A 20,821-nucleotide genomic window follows, 5' to 3' on the forward strand; every position below is an offset into this window, starting at 1 on the left:
GATGATAAGAAAACCCTTGTGTAATTATGTTAGCACATGAATAAAAGTGAATGAAATTGTCTGGGTGACCCCAAACTTTTGAAAGATAGTGAATGTGACAAGACTTCTGGTGAGGAGGAAGTTATCATAGGCCACATTTCCAATATAGACAGTACCTCAATGTTACAAAAAGTATTTTCTTTGCAGTTTTTGTTTAGCCAATCACATTAATGTCAGTGTTTAAGGTTAGAGGTAGGGCCGAACAATCCAGTCAGCTGTTTGGTCATGAGAAACACGTGATGGGGATGATTCTCTATCATTTTAGTGAACACCTGGACCATCAGTTGTGTTTATTCCACTGACAATGACAGATTTTCCTTCAAACTTCCATGACTCTTGGCGCTGGACTGATGGAACCTTTAAGCTTTTAGATTTACAGGTTATTTAGAAAAGTGAACCAAAATTTGTTCAGAAACATTAGTTTTATACTTGTGACAGTTCGTTCTGGTGGAAGAGTTTTAGTTTAGGACGTTTTTTTTTTTTTGCTTTTGAAATATCTAAAGAAACACCTGAAGCTACATAATTACACAAAACTACAGGAAACTGTAAGAATAGAATCAGAGGGTTAAAACTGATCAGCCTCAGAAATGGAGGTTTTCCAACCGCACACACATGGTAGCTTGCAATATAAATACACAGAGAACTGCTGTCTGCTACCTACAACAACAAACACTGAGGGAATCCGTGACCCTGCAGATTGACCTCGGACCTCTGGCTCTAACCTGCTTGTGTGGATTTTCTGCGGGCCTTCTTGATGTCCTCTTCAATCTTGTTGCTGAGTTTGATCTCCAGCTGCTGAGTCTTTAACTCCAGCTCCTTCTGTCTATCAGCCAGAGCTTTACGGGCCTGAAGGAGATAAGACACTCAGTCAGAGACAACAAAGAGCTTATTTTGACAAAGTGATCCGCTCATTTTCAGGCAGCAAATGTTTTCCTTACAGCAACAGGAGAATACAAAACACATTCTAATAGAAATCATCGTGACACTTCAGATGATTACATACACTAAGGTAATTATTTTTGCTTTACAACTTTTCTGAAATTGTAAGCTTAAATATCTCAGTGAGTGATTATAACATTAAATATGTGATAACTAGCATAAACAAATTTAGATTCCATTCTTGTTTCATTTTGTTGAGGTATTAGAATTAAAGGGTTTTTACAGAGTGGATTTTGGATATCTCTTCTTATCACTTCATAAATCAGAAAATACTGCAACAGCCAGAAGTAAAAATAATTTTCACCTTGTTTTAGGGGGAAAAAAATTAATGAATCAAGAAATCAGGCTGTGAATGACATATGAACACTACCTCTGCAGGAATTACTAGAAAAGCACTCAGAGAGCACAGTACTCCGCCAAAGCTGCTCAGTTAACGCATCATTTCCGACGGATGAAATCTTTAATAAAAAACGACCTTGTGCTGAGCACAGGCATGTGTTACGCATGTGCATGTTATGTATGGATACCGAATTACGTGTAAACTTCTAAAGGTCTGTTGATCAGTTCATCACTTTTGGCAAGCCTTTGTTATGCTAGTGTTAAGATAACCGTTCCCTCCATGCTTCTATTTTGAAGGCGTGCTTTTTAATGTTACGGCATTTTATTTTGTAACTATTCCATGGCACAGGAAGTGTTATCTAAGAAGAGGTTTCTTGACATGACAAAGATGCGGCTGAAAAGTCCAAAAATAAACGTAAAGATGGCAGAAAACGGTTGCACGCTGCTGCTGTCTAGCAAAGGATGTGTCTAAACTTAGAAGCACCTAGCTGGAATGGGGACAAGCTCTTACGGTGAAGAAATGAGTGAAGGACAGAAAGGTGAATTTGTGTTCAAAATAAGGCTGACAGCTGAAAGTAAATAAAGGCTTTGTGAAACATCAGGAGCTTCGCCATTTACTGGCTGGGGTTTGCTACATCACTGACCTAAATACGTCGCGGGCGGCAGGAATTGATGGGACTCAGAAACACCCCACAGTTTAATCATTTGTTCATTGTACGATTTCCAACCGATAAATCACAATTTGTAGTAGGATCACAATCATATGATCATCGGCAGGTAACTGACCCAGTGTTCACGTCATAGTTGCGGAGACGCCGTGTCGGCAGCTATATTAGCTATGGGGAGTCCTTAACAAAGCCATGGATCCAGACTATAAGCCACATCACTGTGAAAATTTAATCAGTTGGTCCTTGTGTCATTTCTGATTTCCGTTGAAAATTTCATCCAAATCTGTTGGTCCGTTTTTGAGTAATGTTGCACACAGACAGACAGATTCACAGACAAACGTACGCCGATCGTCACATAACTCCGCCATTCCTTAGCGGAGTAATAAAAATTAAACCAGAAGGTTTGGTGTATGCACACTACCATTCAAAAGTTTGGGGTCACCCAGGCAAATTAATGTTTTCTGTTAAAACTCACACTTTTACTCACAACGTAATTGCACAAAGGTTTTCTAATCATCACTTAGCCTTTCAACACAATTAGCTAACACAATGTAGCATTAGAACACAGGAGTGGTGGTTGCTGGAAATGTTCCTCTGTACCTCCCTAGATAAAAATCAGTCAGTTCCAGTTAGAACAGTCATTTACCACATGAACAATGTCTAGACTGTATTTCTGATTAATTTAATGTTATCTTCATTGAATCTGCTTTTCTCTCAAAAATAAGGGCATTTCTAAGTGACCACAAACTTTATTCTCATGCAAGTTTTAAAAGTTTGCAGCTATTATCATGACACAGCCTGCTTCTATTCAACTCAGTGCTAATGCAGTCTGCTACAAACTTTCTCAGTATTCATCCATTCTCCAGCTGTCTTATGACAACCAGCATGGCCAGATTCTTATTTCCTGCCTTGCTTTAAATGCTCAATTGTCCATCGGATGAGTTTATCTGAGAGAAGCTGTTTTGTCCCTTCTCAGAGCGACCGCTGCTCAGATGACAAATGATGTGAGACAGACTTGCAGTTGCCTTCAGGCTTCAGCCAATTGCATTTTATTGTACATATACTGTAGAAAAAGCAGGAAACATTCCAGAGATGGGAGACAGCCGTCTGCTTATGGAAGACGTGGAATTTTAATCAGCAGCGATATGATTCCTGAGAACCTGCTGCAGCAATATGCAAGGAGACAAGTGCCTTATTTCAGAGTTGCTGTGCTTGTTAATATTTTGGTGTGTTTCCGTGTCTTTACCTTCTCCACAGCTGCGTAGCGACCAACCAGCTGCTTCCGTAGATCGGCGATGTGATGGTCGAACCTCTTCATGTCCTTCTTAAAGTTCTCCCTGAAGGTCAGAAAAGGCTTCTCCACCTCACTCTGGAGCTGCTCAAAAATGTTTTAAAAAAGGAATCAAGAGGAACATTTGTATAGCTGTCACTGACTGAATTAGTTTGTTTCAGAAATTCTAATTTTGCTTAGTTTCTAGCAGGAAAATGTAATGTGAATACTCCAACAACTCAAATACGTGAAAGACTGAAAAATGTGACTTTCATTGGAATGAATGGGATGCCATCTTGGAGTACAGTAGTCTTAGTACAATCACACTTCATTTCTTGGAATTTTACACCCTGCTTATTGGCTCGTAGGCTTTGTGTTCCCACGAGTGAAGTCTACAGCTGGGTTTTGTTAGCGCATAGCTTTGCATTCTGAAGAAAAAACATTGCCAATATGAGCTTGTTCATGTGACAGGCTCACACTGATGCTGAAATAAAGTAGGCCGAAGCTGCATTTGGCTCCTCAGCTTATTGCATTGAGTTGACCTATGGCATGTGAGGACAGCAACAGGACACATGTAGAAATATACACGGTGAACAAGTCATTTGCACTCAATTCTATTGTATTTCCCTGACATCAGGCTGTGGTGGGATGGAAAATAGAGCTATGGTTTGCAGATGAATTTCAATTAGGTGTCACTCAGTGATACACGTGACACATTGTGTTGACTATCCAACAGCACACACAAGTTTGATTACTTCCAGATTTATGATAAAAGAAAAGAATAGATTTGTCACATAGATTTATGCATTGAATGACGATATAAGCCCAGATGCAGATACTGTAACTCTTCATGCATATTAAGTGAAAATGAAGTTAAATAACTTCTTTTCTTGGCTGCAACCTAATAACTGTGCTATTCAAATTCCACTGATGCTATAGATATCAATCAAAAAGGGAAATCACTTTAATCCCCCATCTGTATATCTGATTTAATTATCCAGAAACCTTCATGAGTTCCATTCCCTTTAGTTGCTTTCCACATTATGTCATCATCATCTCACATTGAGCTAGTTTAGAAGAGAACTGGTTTGATGCGAAGGAGCCAAACAACAGCCAGAATATTAGATATCAACTCTCCTTTGCTTCCTTTTCTGGGTTCTTGAAGGTAAAGAGGGGTTTAAGAAAACAGTGTTACTCCAGTGTCAAGAACGTAACAAGAGCATATTATTTTTGAATATGAGCAGCAAGTCCATTACTGGTTATATGATCCTAATTAAGCATGTGTTGTTCTGTCCCAGCCGTCAGTGATGAATGAGATCTGCAGCTCCTTCCTGCAGTCACACTGAAACCCATCATTCAAAGTTCATTTCCACTCAAATCCTTCCTTCTCCTCGAAAAACCTGGAAGAGTGCCGCACATCTGTGCATCTCTGGAGGATAACATCACCAACTCCATTTCCTCCACAGTCCAGCTGTAATCCTGCTCTGTATCTATCGTTTTCCCTCTCTTGACTCCCGTGTCAAAACCAACTAAACAAGACTTGAAATTTAATATTAATATTTCCCCCTTGAAAGCTTTTCTGCAAATTATGGCCGGTATGGTTTCTAAAAACACGTTTTTTTTTAGACATTTACATACAGGCTGAGGAAACAAAGTTTTGAAGACAGAGTATGCCTCGCTCAAATGTCATCTGGGATCATTCCCACTGCTTTTCACTGAGGGGAAAACATGACTGAAACGATAAAAAAAGTGGTGGATGATAAATGTTGCTTCAACGTCTGTGTGTCACACATATGTGCTTCAGCCCACGGAGCCATCAGGAAGCCCTTTACTGTATGTAATTACATCTGAAGGCAGACTGTCTCCCTAGTGAATCACACGTGCTGTAGGCCGTGAAGCCCACAGCCAAAATGGAATCACACAGACTACAACATGAAATTCCTCACTCACTCTAACACTTCAGTTTGTACTCTACACAACATTTTTAAAGACTGACATTTATTGTGACATGCAGAACCTGGTGTACTGTATGAAAATTCAGGTTAGTTACACCACAGATCTCACTTTTACTGGTTTTGCCATAATATTGGGAGAGGATCTGAGTATTCGGATCGCAAAATTAATAATCTGATTAGGGCTGGCCTGAATAGGAATTTATGGGCTCTGGATATTTGGTCTCAATTAATGACGAATATCCGAATATTTGGATTGTCCGACGGGGATGGGGGTTGGCGGGTGCATGAGGAGAAGCGGTGACGAGCCGAATATTCGGATCGCGCGATATCGATTTTGATGGAAATGCCACCACAACAATAGAAAACTCCTTAGTGTTAGCTTGTTGTGCTTATTCGCACAACAAGCTAACACTAGGTCAAGGTTAACTAGTTTGCTCAATACTGTCAATCAAAAAGAATCTTCTTCCTGAAGGCGGTGTGGTCAGCAGCAGCTCAACAGCATTTAGAGCTACAAACACGGAAACAGGCTGCTTAGTACATGGTGCGATTTACCACATTTGTGCCATTTTAGGTTCAAACTTGAAAAACACATTCTGGGGACATCCATCCATCCATTATCTATACACTTCTTAATCCTTATTATGGTCGCGGGTGGCTAGAGTCTATCCCATTTCACTTAGGGTGATGGCCAGGGACACCATGGACAGGTCACCAGTCTATCACAGGGCTTCACATTCACACCTACAGAAAATTTAGAATCACCAGTTAACCTCAGCATGTTTTTGGACTGTGGGAGGAAGGAGGAAGCTGGAGCACCCAGAGAAAACCTACATGAAGATGCAAACTCAATGCAGAAAGATCCCAGGACAGAACTGAACCGGGGATCCTCAAGGGAACAGTGCTAACCACCGAGCCACTGCGCAAGCCGTCCTTTGCACATGTGAGACTTTATTTACTGAAAAGGAGCACAATTTGGAACCTAGAATTTCTGTTTGATTTTCTTCCCCTATGCCAATGCAAGCAAGCTAACAAAGCCAGATAAAGCTCAATCTGAGAGGGCCCCACAAAACAATCCAGAGGATTCAATACAGACACAACAGGACAACTCCAGAGGGCCCTGGTTCAGGGGCCATAGGGTCAGTACTAGGCAGGTGATTTTAACATTGTAGCTTATGTTATGTTTGTGCAGATGGTGAGTGCACTGCTAGTTAGCTGTAGCTAATGTCTGTCTATGAGGCAAATAATCCATTAGCCAATTTGATGTGAAAACTGTGAGCGGGACATTCAGTTGATAAAGCTGCAGCCGGCAGAGTGTGAAGAATTACCTTTGAGGAGAACTTTAGGTGAACTTCAGCTTCATCTGCCAGGCTCTTCTTCAGCTGGGCCCAAGCCTCCCCCAGAGTCCTGAGAACAGATAAGTAGGAGGGAGAGTGTGTGTCTTTAATATCTTACACAACAGAGGACCACACACATTTTTGTAGACACATTCGGAGAGGGCAGGAAGACTGTCAAGGAAATGGGGGGTAAGACAGAGCAGGAGAAGGGGAGCGGGGTGAATCCTATCACACTCACACAGTAATCCACACATGGATGGGTTCACGAGCACTCAGCATAAAAGTTCACGGACACACAAGCAACCAGTAAATCTAGAGGGCTGAGTTGAGGTCCATAGCCAGTTCAACTGACGATTAGGATGTATGGGACATGAGATATGGGTTCACTTATTCTCTAAGCTGTGAGTGCACCGTTTAAACACAGCTGGGGGCAATAACACAGAGAAGACTCATATTGTTTAGAAGAGAAGTGTTCAAATTAAGCAAGCACACTACATAACAATCACATCCAACTTGTCTTCTCAGTAGGCCAGGCATTTGTTCTGAATTAAAGAGAGTGAGGGGCTCATGGTTGAAAGCCTCTTCATATTCCTTCAGCAGGAGGACTGTAAAACAATCATCCAGCAGACAGGCAGGCAGTCACAGGCACAAGGCTTTAGGTCCACAACTGACGGTCTTTATGGGTAAGTGGGTCACTTCAAAGCATTGCTCTGAATGGAAGACATGTGTGGAATTCCCTTACACTGACATCCAAAACATTCCTAACGCTGTCAGAGTAAAGTCTGGCACCTGCAACGCTACGCCATCAAAAATTGGTCTAAAACATTCTGAGCTTCTAAAATCACACTCAGAGATGATTTCACAGCTTATCGTACCTGACCACCTTCTGCAAACTAGGGAAAAGTAAAATACCAGGAATACTGACAATCACACAGTCCAGTTAGACTAAATCAGGTCGTGAAATGTGTTTAACTATGGTCAGTGCATATTTAACTCTGTTTTGCAGTGGGACTATTCACAAATAACTATTGTAATCCCTTTAAATACATATTTCTGCATAATTAAGCACACATATTTACACAGTCAGAACAGTGACATACCGGTGAGAGGTTTGAAAGGGTTTCAGTTAAATGATTTCAGTACTATGGCCTTTATAGGCAAATATTGCCTATACAGCACAAGGACATTCAGAATAGAGACCTTGCATATGTATTCATTTATTAATAAAAGCTGGTGTGCCTGGAACTCATTTGGTTTATATTTCATTAAGGAGCTACAGTGGTTTGGATAAAATGAAGACAGTCGTAAGCATTAAAAGACACGACTGAAGAAAGAATAGAACAGAAAGAGAAATTGCTGTTTACGTTCAGTGTCACTCACTAAAATGTATTGTGTGTAACTTCGTACCAAAGGCATTTCATTCCTCTACTAAATCTTTCATATTTGATAAATTATCATATTTAACGTTGAAACCTGTATCATTTACATCCATGTTTAGTTATGAGTGAATGAAAGGATCCATTCACTATAGTGTTGGACTACAAAAAGCAGCAAATCTCACATTTAAAAACCTGAAACCAACCAATGTGCAGCCTTCTTGCTTGAAAAAAGACTGTACTGATACACTGATGTATCAAAATACTGAATAATTGACTACTGCAGCTCCACTCTAAATATTTCTGTGTCATTTTATGATCGTTTGTTTTCTGGAGAGAAGGAAAATGACTCCTAGAACCCTCATGAAAGTTGCTGCAGTCGACAATCATCTGATCAGCCTTTGGATTGTAGTCGTGAAATCTTGTAATACTACCAACGCCAGACTCCAAGGTTAGGATTTTTTATTTATTTTTCATTATAATTTCTTCTCCTGTCCTTTTTATCTTGTTCAAAAAATACAGTTTCATTGAGAACAGTGAATCTTTGAAGATGATCTCATTCTGCAGTAGAACCTATGAACAGAAAATGTAACTACTAAAGCAATTTTTCTATAACTGCCAGACCCTGCTGTGCCTCTGACACAATGAAATTGCTTCTAAATTGCTACTTCATGGGCACACACTTTCCCTAACTGTGTTATATTCCACCAATACGTGTTAATTCTGTATTTTCAGCATGTGGAGAGGGTATTGACTGAAGACAAGCCAAACTGAAAGCTCCTACAGGTGCAACGTGCTTTTCACCTTAAAAACATGAGATGGTAAAGGAAATTTAGCTTTTTGCGCCTGATGATTTCAAGCTGTAAAAGACACTCCACTCCAAATGTTCTTCACACTCAGTACCTTATATCTGCCATGTGGCAACAGTCTTACATTCTTCTATGGACAGTCACTTGCCAACAAAATGCTGTATCTCAGAGAAAATTAATCTACTGCCATGCACGCCCTTCATTCAATACCACTGAGACAGTGCAGAACTGGTGGATATAAAAAAGTGGTCACATGCTCCCCTGCCACATCTCTACCAAACAAATGGTAAATTCAGGAATAAATAGACGGCTGGTTCTGGGCTGTGGCCGGTCGGATGGTAGGAACCGACCAACAAAACAGCGATTGTCCTGTCTGACAACAGAGCGGGCCTGAGGGAGAGCATAATGAAAGTACTGTGTTGCACTTTTGTAGGTGTGGGCAGACTGAGCTGGCTGGCATAATCTGGATTCTATATGGGACAATTCCATCCCACTCTCTGTTTCCATGCTAATATGAAGAGGATTTACCTTATATACATGTAAACACTGCAGAGGAGGCAAAGCCTTGCTCCATCTTGCCTGTATGCTCACTCATTTACAGAGTTCCCCCTGTTTTTGTCTAGAATGTGAAATAAAGTGAACACATTAATAAATTCTATGATCCAAATGAAGTATCCAAATAGAGAAGAGTCTCTATAACAATACTTCTAATAGCATGCATTTATATAGCGCCTTTGAAAAGACTCATGGATGCTTTACACAAATGGAGAACATAAAAGCAGAAAATAATGGTGGCAGTGGTGGTTGTGGAGACTGCATTAACTAACGCTGAAGGCCTTGGTGAACAGGTGGGTTCTGAAGTGTTTTTGCAAGTCAAGTCACAAAGAAGCAGAACTGCAGATTTCTGATATGAAAGAGTTTCAGAGAGAGAGGGTTGTCCATAGACTGTTTAAACAGATGACTATAGACACATCATCCATTGGTTTATAGACTACAGTTTTGAAGCCTCAAGTTTGGAATTTGGTCATTAGGAGGCTACATCCATCTCTAAACAGTGTAACAGTGTATGGGGCTGACACACTGAAGACTGTAAATAATTTTGGGGGAGCACCCATGTCTGAGGAATTCTATGTATTCTGAGACGTAGCCTCTGGATCTGAAAAGTGAAGCCAGTGTGGATGTCCTTTAAACCTGCATTCTTTCTAACAGCCAGCAGGAGGCAACTCTTCTGTTTGGAAAAATAAGTCTAATTCTATACAAGTCAGACAAAGTTATCCTGCTTCTGACTTAATCAGTTACCTCAGTAAAACTTTTCCTAATGATCTTATGCCTTCAATTAATATTGAAGATCATTGAAATACAGCATTATGTAAATTTTGTAAAATATGATCCCTTTCTAGACTAAAACAGACAATAAAGTTGGGTACATTGAGTAAGGCTGCATTGTGGTTGACAGGACTATCATGTCTCCATGTTTAGTGTTCCTAGATTCTCCGTGAGATCCACCCCCTTGTTCATAAATATCTTGTTTCAAAATACAACAATGGCGCCAAAACCAAATGTGAAACACAAGATTTCAAAAACTTAGATCACAATCCAGTGGGTGATGCTATGGTCACTCAACAAGTCCTCAAATTCATACGACCACAGAGGTCGTTTGCACCGTGCACGGAAATACGACCTCTGCGGTCGTATGAACGTTTGCGCCCCTACGGGGAAAACGAACGCATTACGGGATTTAATTCGCGAAACGGCTTTTCAGTCGCGAAACGGCTTTATTCTCACTTTTGCAACACGGGTTTAGGGTTATGGTTAAGGTTAGGGTTAGGGATAGGGACAGGGATAGTGTTAGTCAAAAGTTTGTTTATGGTGACGTTTCAGCTGACACACCGGAGTGTCGATATTTACTCAACTGCTAGAGGTTGGAAACGTCAAAACGTAACATGTGGTCGTAATACGGGCGTGTACAGACGACCTATGTGGTCGTTTTTCTTTTGAGGACAGGCTGGGTCACTACATCCATCATTTACATGCAGTCTATGTTAGGGACACAACAGTAACTCCCTGCATTGTATCTTGTATATGTTTGGTAATTCTGTTGCTATATATTGTCAGTGCAAATGATGTTATTATGGCCATACATTATGCATTGAAGAGGAAAACTTTACCAAAAGGTGTGCCTCTACAGTATTTCAGCCCGATCTCACGAGCATTCGTGAAACTGTCACGTAAATTTTTGTTTCGGCTTCGTGCGCACCAACACGATTTCGTCATGTTTTTCGTGCCGCTCACCACGAAATGCACACCAATGTATTTTGAACGGCGGACTTTTCGTGCCACTCAGAACGTATTTCAAAAGAATGTGTATATTATATTTTTAATGTAAAACCGCGGCGAATCCAACGCTATATTTTGCATGACATCGTCCCTAAACATAACCCTAACCATAATCCTAACCATAACCTAACCATAACCTAACCATAAGCCGGTGGTACACTTACCAATTTGCATAGGAATTTCAAGAATGTCCGGCGGCCGGCGGCCGCAAACGCAATCACACAAGCAGTATACGCCGATGGACAGCTTAGATCGTCATGAATCCGCCGGTATAAACCACTTTCAGATGTGATTACCACAGCGAAAAACATTTCGTGGTGAGCGGCACGAAAAACATGACGAAATCGTGTTGGTGCGCACGAAACCGAAACTAAAACTTACGTGACAGTTTCACGAATCCCCGTGAGACCGGGTTACACAGGGCTAACCTTTGGTTGGACCGATAATATTTCACATGAAAGTTGACCCCCACGCTCCAAGGAATCTGAGGGTCACAGCGTGAGATGAAAGACTGCGACTCAAAATAAGAATAATAGTAAATGATTTAAAGTAGCTAGCTACTATGTACAGAGTAGCACTAAGTACACACTTTAAGCCTATTCATTAACATCTAGCACAGTCAGTGATAATGCTATATTGTGATGAAATACTTAAGGGATCTCAGAACAGAGTAATTTGCATCCCTGACAGTTTTCCATGTTGCTAAGCAGTGTTTCCTTTAGGAATCTCTTAATAAAAATGAGTGGTAGGCAGCATTTGGAGCTTCTTCTCTTTCACCAGCCATGTCCCTCTCGGCTTCCTGTTACTTTCCATGTTTCTGTGTCCCCTCGGTGAATCAGACAAAGAGCTGCCCTCAGCATGATATCCCCTCTGCTGTCAAACAGGAGAAGAGAGGAGTGGCTGCAAACTCTCTTTCCCCCCGCAGGGTTTCCTCAGACTCCCCATCTTCCTCCTACTGCTAACACTCACCCCACCTTCCCATGTGTGTGTGCCTCCTCTGCTCCGCTCTCTCTTAATAACCGGACTGGGCTGCAGGACGGAGATCAAAGCATCCAGAGGTTTACAAGAAGGCTGCGCTGTTTCATAGCATCACTGGCAGGCCTGCAGACTGAGGCTCACACTGAGATGTCTCGTCTGGTTGGCTGCTTGACTGGTTTGCTCACTGAGGAGCTGTCTACCTGACTGGGTAATTGGCCAACTAATTAGACATCACAACTTAATTTAGACCTCACAAAATCCCTCAGAGCAGATGTTAAGGCCAGAATGTGCATCTTCTAAATACAAATTATATGAAGTGAAAAGTTTCACTCATAAGCAATATGAAAAGAAACTGTTGCTTAGTTCATTAAATTATCATTAAATCATTAAATTTTGTTGGCAGCTAACCAACTCATAAATCAACTGTCATCTCCTTAATGTTTCCTTTTAGGCGTTTCTCTATTTTCCCAGATTGTCAATCATCCTTGGCAGAATTTCTAATGGCTTCATTGCTGTTCTTTCATATCGAATTCCAACCTTTGACCTCCCTGGGAAGAAATATGCCATATGTAGTAAAATAAAGTATCACATTATTAATAATAAAAAATATACTGAAGAGGTAGGAACCCAAAAAACACAGAATTTACAGCCTCCGCAACTCCAAAGCGGCTGCACAGTGGGAAGTCTGGCAGAGTGCTTTTCAAGTGTTGACGTGCATTTTTTTGAGTATTGATTCATGCAGTCATGTGTGTGACAAGCTCGTCTCAGAAGAGAGGGAGGAGGAGTGTCTTCACAGTCACTCACCCTTCTTCCTGGCTGGCTAGAGGGATCTGGGAGAGCTTGGAGAGATTCTTGGCATATTCCTCTTCTATCTTTATCCTGAGAGGGAAGTAGAGAGTTTGATTACCACACAGCCTTTACGCAACACTGACTGTTTCCATGTGCGCTTCCTGTGTTCTGTGTTGTGCAACACGGTGATATACATGAATGAGCATAAAAAAAGGGGGAAACAGTTTGTTTTAATGACAACTGCATGGTTTTCATGGCAACCCGCAGGCACAATGTGAAAAAACAGAAAAGAGGGGACGACAGATTAAAAAGCGGATACCTTTCTCGTACGAACTCGGCCATCTCTTTCTGCATCTGTTTCCCCTTCAGCTGTTTCTGTAGCAAAACCTCAAATCCTGTGATGCAGCCGTTGCCCTGGGGATCCTTCTTATCGGTCTACGAGATAAACACAGCAAGCACACGAGAAATGCATTGATCAAACAAACACTTTGCAGCAAACATGAGAACGTCACACCTCAGCAAAGTAGCTCAGTGAAACAAACCAATGGCTGCCTGCTGCCTCAAATACAGACACATTTAACTGAAGCATCAACAGTCATACAGTGGATATCATTTAGTTAGCTTAATGAAATTAAACACTTCATAAACAACTAATAACAATCTTAACAATTAATTGACTGGTTAGTTTGTGTTTCCATGAACTAGGGTAATCTGTCTACTAGCATATGCATCATTACATGTCAAGGTAATCAGATTTTTCACTGTCCTAGCTTACATTTTTGTGTATGATTTCAAATGCCTCACTCATAGACACAATCCAACAGAGACTTATGACCCAATTCTCCCTCTTCCCTCAGCTCTGAAAAAGCATTTTAGGCACTTTCAGCTCATTGTTTGGGTTTTATATTGCACATATTTAAAGTTTTCTCACACCTCTTATCAATCTTTCTAACATAAACAAGCAGCTGTTTTCAAGATGGAGCTCCAACAATCCAGCAGTAAACTGCTTGCCGAACAGCAGTTTCAGTTTGTAGCGATCTTTCAGCATACATAATTGTGGTTTTCATTGGCCACAAGTTTATAATTCTGGTTTCATTCTCAATTTAATTTTTTTAATGAATGTATTGAGCAGCATTAAGTAAGATGTTGTTTCTTTTTTAACAGAACAGATATGACAAAAGGACTGTATGCTACCTGTACACTCATATTATAGGGCTAACTTATAAAACATATGCATTATATGCCTATATAATAGAAAATACATCATATAAATGTATTATAAATAAAAATATTTGCATGTATTAACATATGCATTTGGAATATGGTGCTTACAGCTCGTTCCATCGTCCTCAAGTGCATTAAAGAAAATCGATAAATGCTTTACATAACAGATAGTAATACGAGCTGTTGCCGTCTGAAAGGCTTTTTTTATTTGAGCGTTTGGGCTACAGCACAAGCGACTCTGACTCACTTTAACTTAATCTCAGACTTGGAAATCAATTATTTTTAACACAAGGCCACATTGCTGCTTAGAATGATCCTTTTAGTTGTTGAAATCAGAGACTGTATATAAAGATGGATGACAGGACATCTCTCTTCTAAATGACGGATGTGTCTCTCTAGCAGAGACACAACCTGCATAAAACTGAACAGCCATCTCCACAAATCCGGACAACAGCTACTTTTTACAGTGGCTATGGCTATGCTAACGGCTAGTGGTTAAATTGGGAGGCAGTCACAGATTACCCTGGAGAACAAAAAGAAACCATGCTATAAGATTTGTGCTTCGGTGGACAATAAATTTAAAACAGAACAAAGAAAGATTTAGAACACTGCAGGAGACCAACTATTACTGATCTCAGTTAATTGGTCTCACAGTAAACAGGAGAGCATCGACTCTCTAACATCATCACTCAATTTCTGTTGTACATATTAAGTTAGAATAATCCTTATTAAGCAGAAGTCTAGTTCTGAATGACATGCACCTTGCTATCACATGCTGTTAATATGTAACATTTGACATCAGACCTGAAGTAATCATATTGGTCGATCTCTAGTTTACTTTCAAACCTGCCATTTCTTGACTCTGCCGCCCACTTTCCCTACTCACTCTTTCTGTCTATTGTGTGGTCACCTCTGTCGGCATGACTACAGAGTGTTAGCCCCGCCAGCCACACCTGGTAGAGATTACACTGCAGGGGTGGGAGATGTCCAAACACGGCAGCACAGGCCAGCTGGCTGACGGCGCTGCAGCCGGTTACATGTAATGTATTATCCTGCTGCACAGTGTGTTGGATCTTATTAAAGCCGATGCTGATTCTCAGTGTGCAGTGCAGCCTGGATGAGATGAATACGGAGTCATGTTGAAAGATGAAAAGGACCCGATGTTGTTTTGTTCCCATGGACTCGCAGGGATTTTCATTTAGTGATTTACTGGGGAGAGTGGCAGTGTCAACAGAGACACAGTTCATTGTTTTTCTTGCTTTGGTTGTGACTTATTTTTCATTGAGGAATTTATTCCTCATCTACCGTCTTTTCGTCTTCCCCTTTGTGTGTTTGTCATGATCCATAAACTGCCCCATTAAACTTACCCTCACTGTGACCCTCTCTCTCTCTCTCTTAGATTCTGGATAGTCAGAACAACGGTTTACAATTTTTGTATTAACAGGAGAAAATCTTGCAGGACTTCTGGATGTGACTGCATTACTGTGCAAACTGCATGTACCTAGCAACTGGATGTCAAGATCTGTGCAACGGGGCAGGACAATCAATTTATAGCCCCTTAATAACACTCTCAAGAACACCAGCTGCAACTTTGGTCAAGCATTGTAAAAGTATTTTACGCTACACAATGACAAGTTGTAATATTGAAGTAATCCAGACATACGTGTATGAACCAGGAAGTGATCTGAAGAAAATGAATGACAGAAAGCTCCACTTTGCTCAGTGACTGGATTGGATACTTAGGTGTATTACAAATAACACCCAAAAAGTCCAAATTTGTGTTTTTGAAACTGTCTTTGGTACACTTCAGCTTCAAAAATTGAATACTTAACTATGACATTGCCGCTTACTTTTGGTGTGATGTGCCTTCTAGCGTGAAAGCATCATATTGACATGTTGTAAACTTACCCAGAAGTAGTCACAGTAGCTCCATTCGTTTGGTTTCAGCAGCTGTTGCTCGGGCATGCAGGCAGGTGACGGAAACGTCACACAGTTAATCTGCAGAAGAGAGGGAGAGGTCCACAGGGAGGGTAGTTAAATGGGGCAGTTTACAGGATCATGACAAACAACTTTGCTTTCATGCCACTGAACTGTTCACCACCGCTGGTAGTGCTCTATGTGTTGACAGGCAGTTAACACAAGCACACACAGATATGCACATTCTGCGTTGGTATTCAAGATAGTCTGCACTCTGTTGCTTTGGCAACACTCTCATCTCTGCAGCTACGAGAAGACGCCAAAGTAAAGACGACACTTCCAATCGACCCAGTATTGTTTATTCACTTTTCTGTGTGCTCACTGTCCTTGGGGACTGTATTTCCAATAGAAAGCCTTTGCAGTTTGCAGCCTTTTTTTCAGGTTTATTCTGGAACTCTCTAGCACAACACTGTACTCTACTTTGGCTCACAGCAATCAGCAAGATGAATTCCAAAAGATTGCCTTTAATTATCGTGGTGCTTGCTAATTGTCAGCAGCAGTGATGTTGAATGTCTTTGCTGCTGACCTCCCTGCTGTAAAGCACTCGGGGGATATGTTCTGTCAGACTATATACAGTGCATGGCACTCTAATACTCTCTGCTTTCATAGTTTTTCTCTAAACTTTTATGCTCGTGGAGAAGGTAGAGGACAAGCCTTTCGACTGGCTCCACCTAAAGAAACACATTCATATGGGAAAGTAACATTCTCAGGTCTCACAGCTGCTTTGACAAATCATCACTTCAAGGTTTTGCAGAACAAAAACTGTAGTTTGCAATGAAAATGAAAAACTCGCTCTGCAGAGTCTTCAGCTGCCAAGTCAAGTTTTCATGACAAGAGAAAGAAGAAAAGACAAAAACCACAGATTTCAAAAAAATATGTGAAAAGACATGTCATTAGAAAAAGTAGAGACAGACACCACGTTTAACTCCAGGGCAAACAAAAGGAGCTTTATCTTCTGTCACATTCATTCCAATTAACCTCCAGAGGTAAACAGCCTGCAGCCAGGATGCACAGTTTCTACTCAAAAACTTTCAGTGGCACACTTCTCTAATGCCAAAGGCTTTCCTTCCAGAGCAAACTAGCAAATACAGTTCTGCTGATGACTTTTCCAGAACCAATATATGTATTGAAATGGCAGGAAGAAGAAGAATAAGGCCTCTAATTCAACCTTATCTTGGCTTATGAAGCTTATAATTTGTTTGAGGGAATGGCTTCCTATTTAATCACTGCGGAGGTCCAGAGGTTGACAGCTAGCAGGGCTTTAAAGTGACCCCTGCTTCCTCTGGTAAAGATGAAGGCAAGGCGACATCGAACGGTCTCCAATGAAAGGCTTAGCTTGTTTGCATTCATGCCCACACACACATACACATGGCTTTCAGTACTTTCTTTCTTGACTTTTGGTGGCCTTACCAACTTACCCCTCCTCCGAACAGTGACTGGTGAATCTTAGTTTAACACTCAGGCACACTAAGCTTTGGATTTCCCTTCATATTTAGGCAGTTTGCATTTAGTATTCAAATAGTTTGAAAGGTGCTGTCAAAAACACATTAGCAAACTTGAAAGGATTACAGTATTTATCTGGTCCAATTTAAGCTTCAAGGGCTAGCATGTCCAGGTAGTTAGCTTCTCTTGTAAAAAAAAAAAAAGAAAGAGTTTCAAAATGTAAATAATAGGGTGTAAATCTAATGTTGTGTGGCTTAGCCAGCCGTTAACTAGTCAACGTTACCCAAAAGCAGCAAATAATCTACTACCATCACTCGTCACTGGTTGCTGACTAGAAATAACAAGCCCACTTTTGCCTACATCTGTTTGACATCAAGAGGTCATTATTCAAAAATTACAAAAAACATTATTGTTCATCTGCTGGACACTGCCGACAAAACCTTGAAGACATGGCTGTTATTGTCAGAGCGACTAGCTATCACACATCATTAGCATAGCACTTAGAAGTTAGCAAAATCGTTAGGGGCCAAATCAAAATAATGTGTTAATACTCTTGCTGAAAACTTTTTTCTCGAATCAAAATGAAATATTGTACGATAGTACATCATTTAGAATATAAACAATGTTTCTAACTCTTCCAAATAATCAATTTTTTTGTCTCTCAAGCTGCATTATGCTACAGTGAGCAATCCTAGATGATCTGTTTTTATGAACCTTAAACCCCAGGTAGTAAGTAACCCCATTTAAAACATTCTTTAAAAAGAGAAAGAAAATTAAGCCTGGAATGGAGCTTCCAACTGGCTAATTTTAACCAGCAAAAGGTGGCTGATTTAAAATGAGAAATCTGTTTCTGCCTCTGACATCAAGATCCCATTGCTTTAAAATTTTCCAGTTGATAGTTACCACTATCACCTGCATATGTCCCATGCAGGAATGGAAAAGGGACTTATCTAAGTGTCTACTGAAGCCCTTCAAGTCTTTACTTGTAAGACATAGCACGAGTAATCATTAAACTGGCATCAAATGTTACTATCTCTTTTCTATCCTGTTTCCTGTTATCGTCATCTGTTTGTCAGTAGCATCGCTGCGGTTGCTATGGAGGCCGTGATGTGCTTCCCCTCCCCTCATGGTTTGTGTTTTTATATGCATAGTACCAAAAATAATCCTGAGACAACACAAGTGAGAGAATAATCTATGACCTGCCATCAGCAGCACTTCTGTTATTTGCCAAGCATGAGGACAAACAGGATCCAACGACCTGACAACAGTGGAGAAATCAACTGGATGCTGGATGGGATGATGTCACTGTGTTTCTGTACACTAGCAACTGAAAACAAGCACCAAACACTTCTCACAGGAGAGAATGGACAAGAAAAACAGAGAAAGCCTCACTGATAAGGAGATGAAATACTTGTAGAGCTGGCATATATCCAAAGCGTTAAGCAGTATTTATTAACATATAATTCATGCAGCAAACATGTGACTAAAGAAAACATATGCACTCCTGGCAACTGTGTTCTCATCTCCAAGCTTGGGAGAAAAATGCTGACGATCTCTCCAGCTGGTATGAAACCTGCTCCTTCAGGGCCACTGAGAAGATCTGGCTGAGTTCATGGTTAGTTAGGAGTTCCCTTTAGTTGCCCCACTCACCGTGACTGTGGTCTCCTTGTTCTGCTTCCTGGTGGGCGATGTCGATCCCGGGCTCTGCAGAAACAAGAAGGACGCTCCATCAAAACCTCCGTTCTCCGTGTCGAACATGACCGCTTGACATACACACACTGCCACTTGCACACACACATAAACAGTTGTTTTCCTGGCGAGCACTGTTAGCGTCTGACTGGTGCTCTCTCTGCGCCTGCTGCTGCTGCTGCTGCTATGTATGTGTGTTTGTGTGCATGTGTGTGTGTGTTGCTGTGCAGAGTAGGGAGGATAGTTCTGCAGAGCAAAGCAAAGCATGGTTCTCTCTCTTTGTGTGTGGCTGTGGATGCATGCGTGTGTGTGTGTGTGTGTGTGTGTGTGTGTGTGTGTGTGTGTGTGTGTGTGTGTGTGTGAGTGATTTCCAACACTTAAGCTTAGAATAGAGTAATTTCCAGCGCCCTGGCATAAACCAGTAGTGTGTGAGTGTACTGTGGGCACGGAAATTAGCAAAGAAGTGCAAACAGACAGTAAGATGAAAAGTACAGGGAATTTGACGCCTGTTCTCATGCAAATAGATGAAAAATAGAAAAGAGTATGGGACCTTGAATCATCAGTGTGTGATTTTAGTTTTTGAATGACTGGATGTGTGTGCACGAGTGTGTGATGCAGAAAAGGAGAGAAGTGCGGAGACTGAGCCTGAATAAGTGGTGGGTGGATCCTGTATATCTGCGCCCTGACGGCCTGGTTAATTATGATCAAGGGAGTAGATACTGTAGGAGGGATTAATCTGCTCTAACTGCCATCAGCCTCTCCATTAATAATGACGGGCAAAAGAGAGGGGTGGTTTAATCATGTGAAATGTGGAAAGATTTCATCATATGTCATTATTATTTCTGTAATTACTCTGCCAAAGAATGCAGTGGATTTATCAAATCAAATCAAAAGCCTTCATTGTCATTGGACATATGTACAACGAAATTATGTGACGATTGGTTTACGTTTGTCCAACTGTTTATGATTGCGATTCTACTAAAAATGGGCCATTGTGGACTTATCGAGACTTATCAGTTGGAAATTATACAAAGAACAAATGATTAAATTATGGGGGTGTTTCCACGTCCCATCAATTTCCACCGCCTGCTACATATTTAGGCCATGAGATTCAGCATATGTACATAACTTACACATGCATAACACACGCCTGTGCTTAGCTTTTCTGATGTTTTCACAGATTTTTTTTTAAAAATGATTGTAAGCTACTTGTCTTGTACCAAGCAGCAGTTGTGTAAATCTAGCAACAAGCTAATGTAAAAAATGGAGTATTTAGCAATTGAAGAGTCAAATATTTGTGTCAGGAGTTGGTGGGAGAATGAAACAGTACTAAAAGGAGAGGCAATAATAGGACTATAATTTGTAAAGTCAAGCGAAAAGTGAAATGTGTGGAATGTTTTGCGCATCTACTGGACATGTAACAGGGGCTAGTTAGCTAGCATGTTAGACATATCAACACAAACATTTTATTTGCTGTTTCCAAAAACGTGCAAAGAAGCTAAATGATGCAGCTTTAAGACTTTTTTTTTTAATTTTTAATTTTTTTTAGACAGATCCAAATGTTTACCAAATGTAAATGCTAGACGATATTCAGCATTTAGGTATTTTTCAGTCTTAATGATTATAATTTTGGAGGAGTGGAACGCATTGCCTCA

General features: G+C 40.7%; 1 protein-coding gene across 1 annotated transcript in view; it reads right to left on the bottom strand.

Moving 5' to 3' along the window:
- Positions 1 to 20,821, bottom strand: part of gas7b (growth arrest-specific 7b) — an 82,182-nt gene that overhangs the window by 14,091 nt on the left and 47,270 nt on the right. The window contains 7 exon segments of the mRNA XM_022196767.2: positions 762 to 885; positions 3,232 to 3,360; positions 6,536 to 6,614; positions 12,849 to 12,923; positions 13,153 to 13,268; positions 15,966 to 16,055; positions 19,128 to 19,181. Of these exon segments, the coding sequence (XP_022052459.2) occupies positions 762 to 885; positions 3,232 to 3,360; positions 6,536 to 6,614; positions 12,849 to 12,923; positions 13,153 to 13,268; positions 15,966 to 16,055; positions 19,128 to 19,181 (667 nt within the window).

The sequence above is a fragment of the Acanthochromis polyacanthus genome, chromosome 19 (assembly GCF_021347895.1).
Source record: "Acanthochromis polyacanthus isolate Apoly-LR-REF ecotype Palm Island chromosome 19, KAUST_Apoly_ChrSc, whole genome shotgun sequence".
NCBI classification, from domain to species: Eukaryota; Metazoa; Chordata; class Actinopteri; family Pomacentridae; genus Acanthochromis; species Acanthochromis polyacanthus.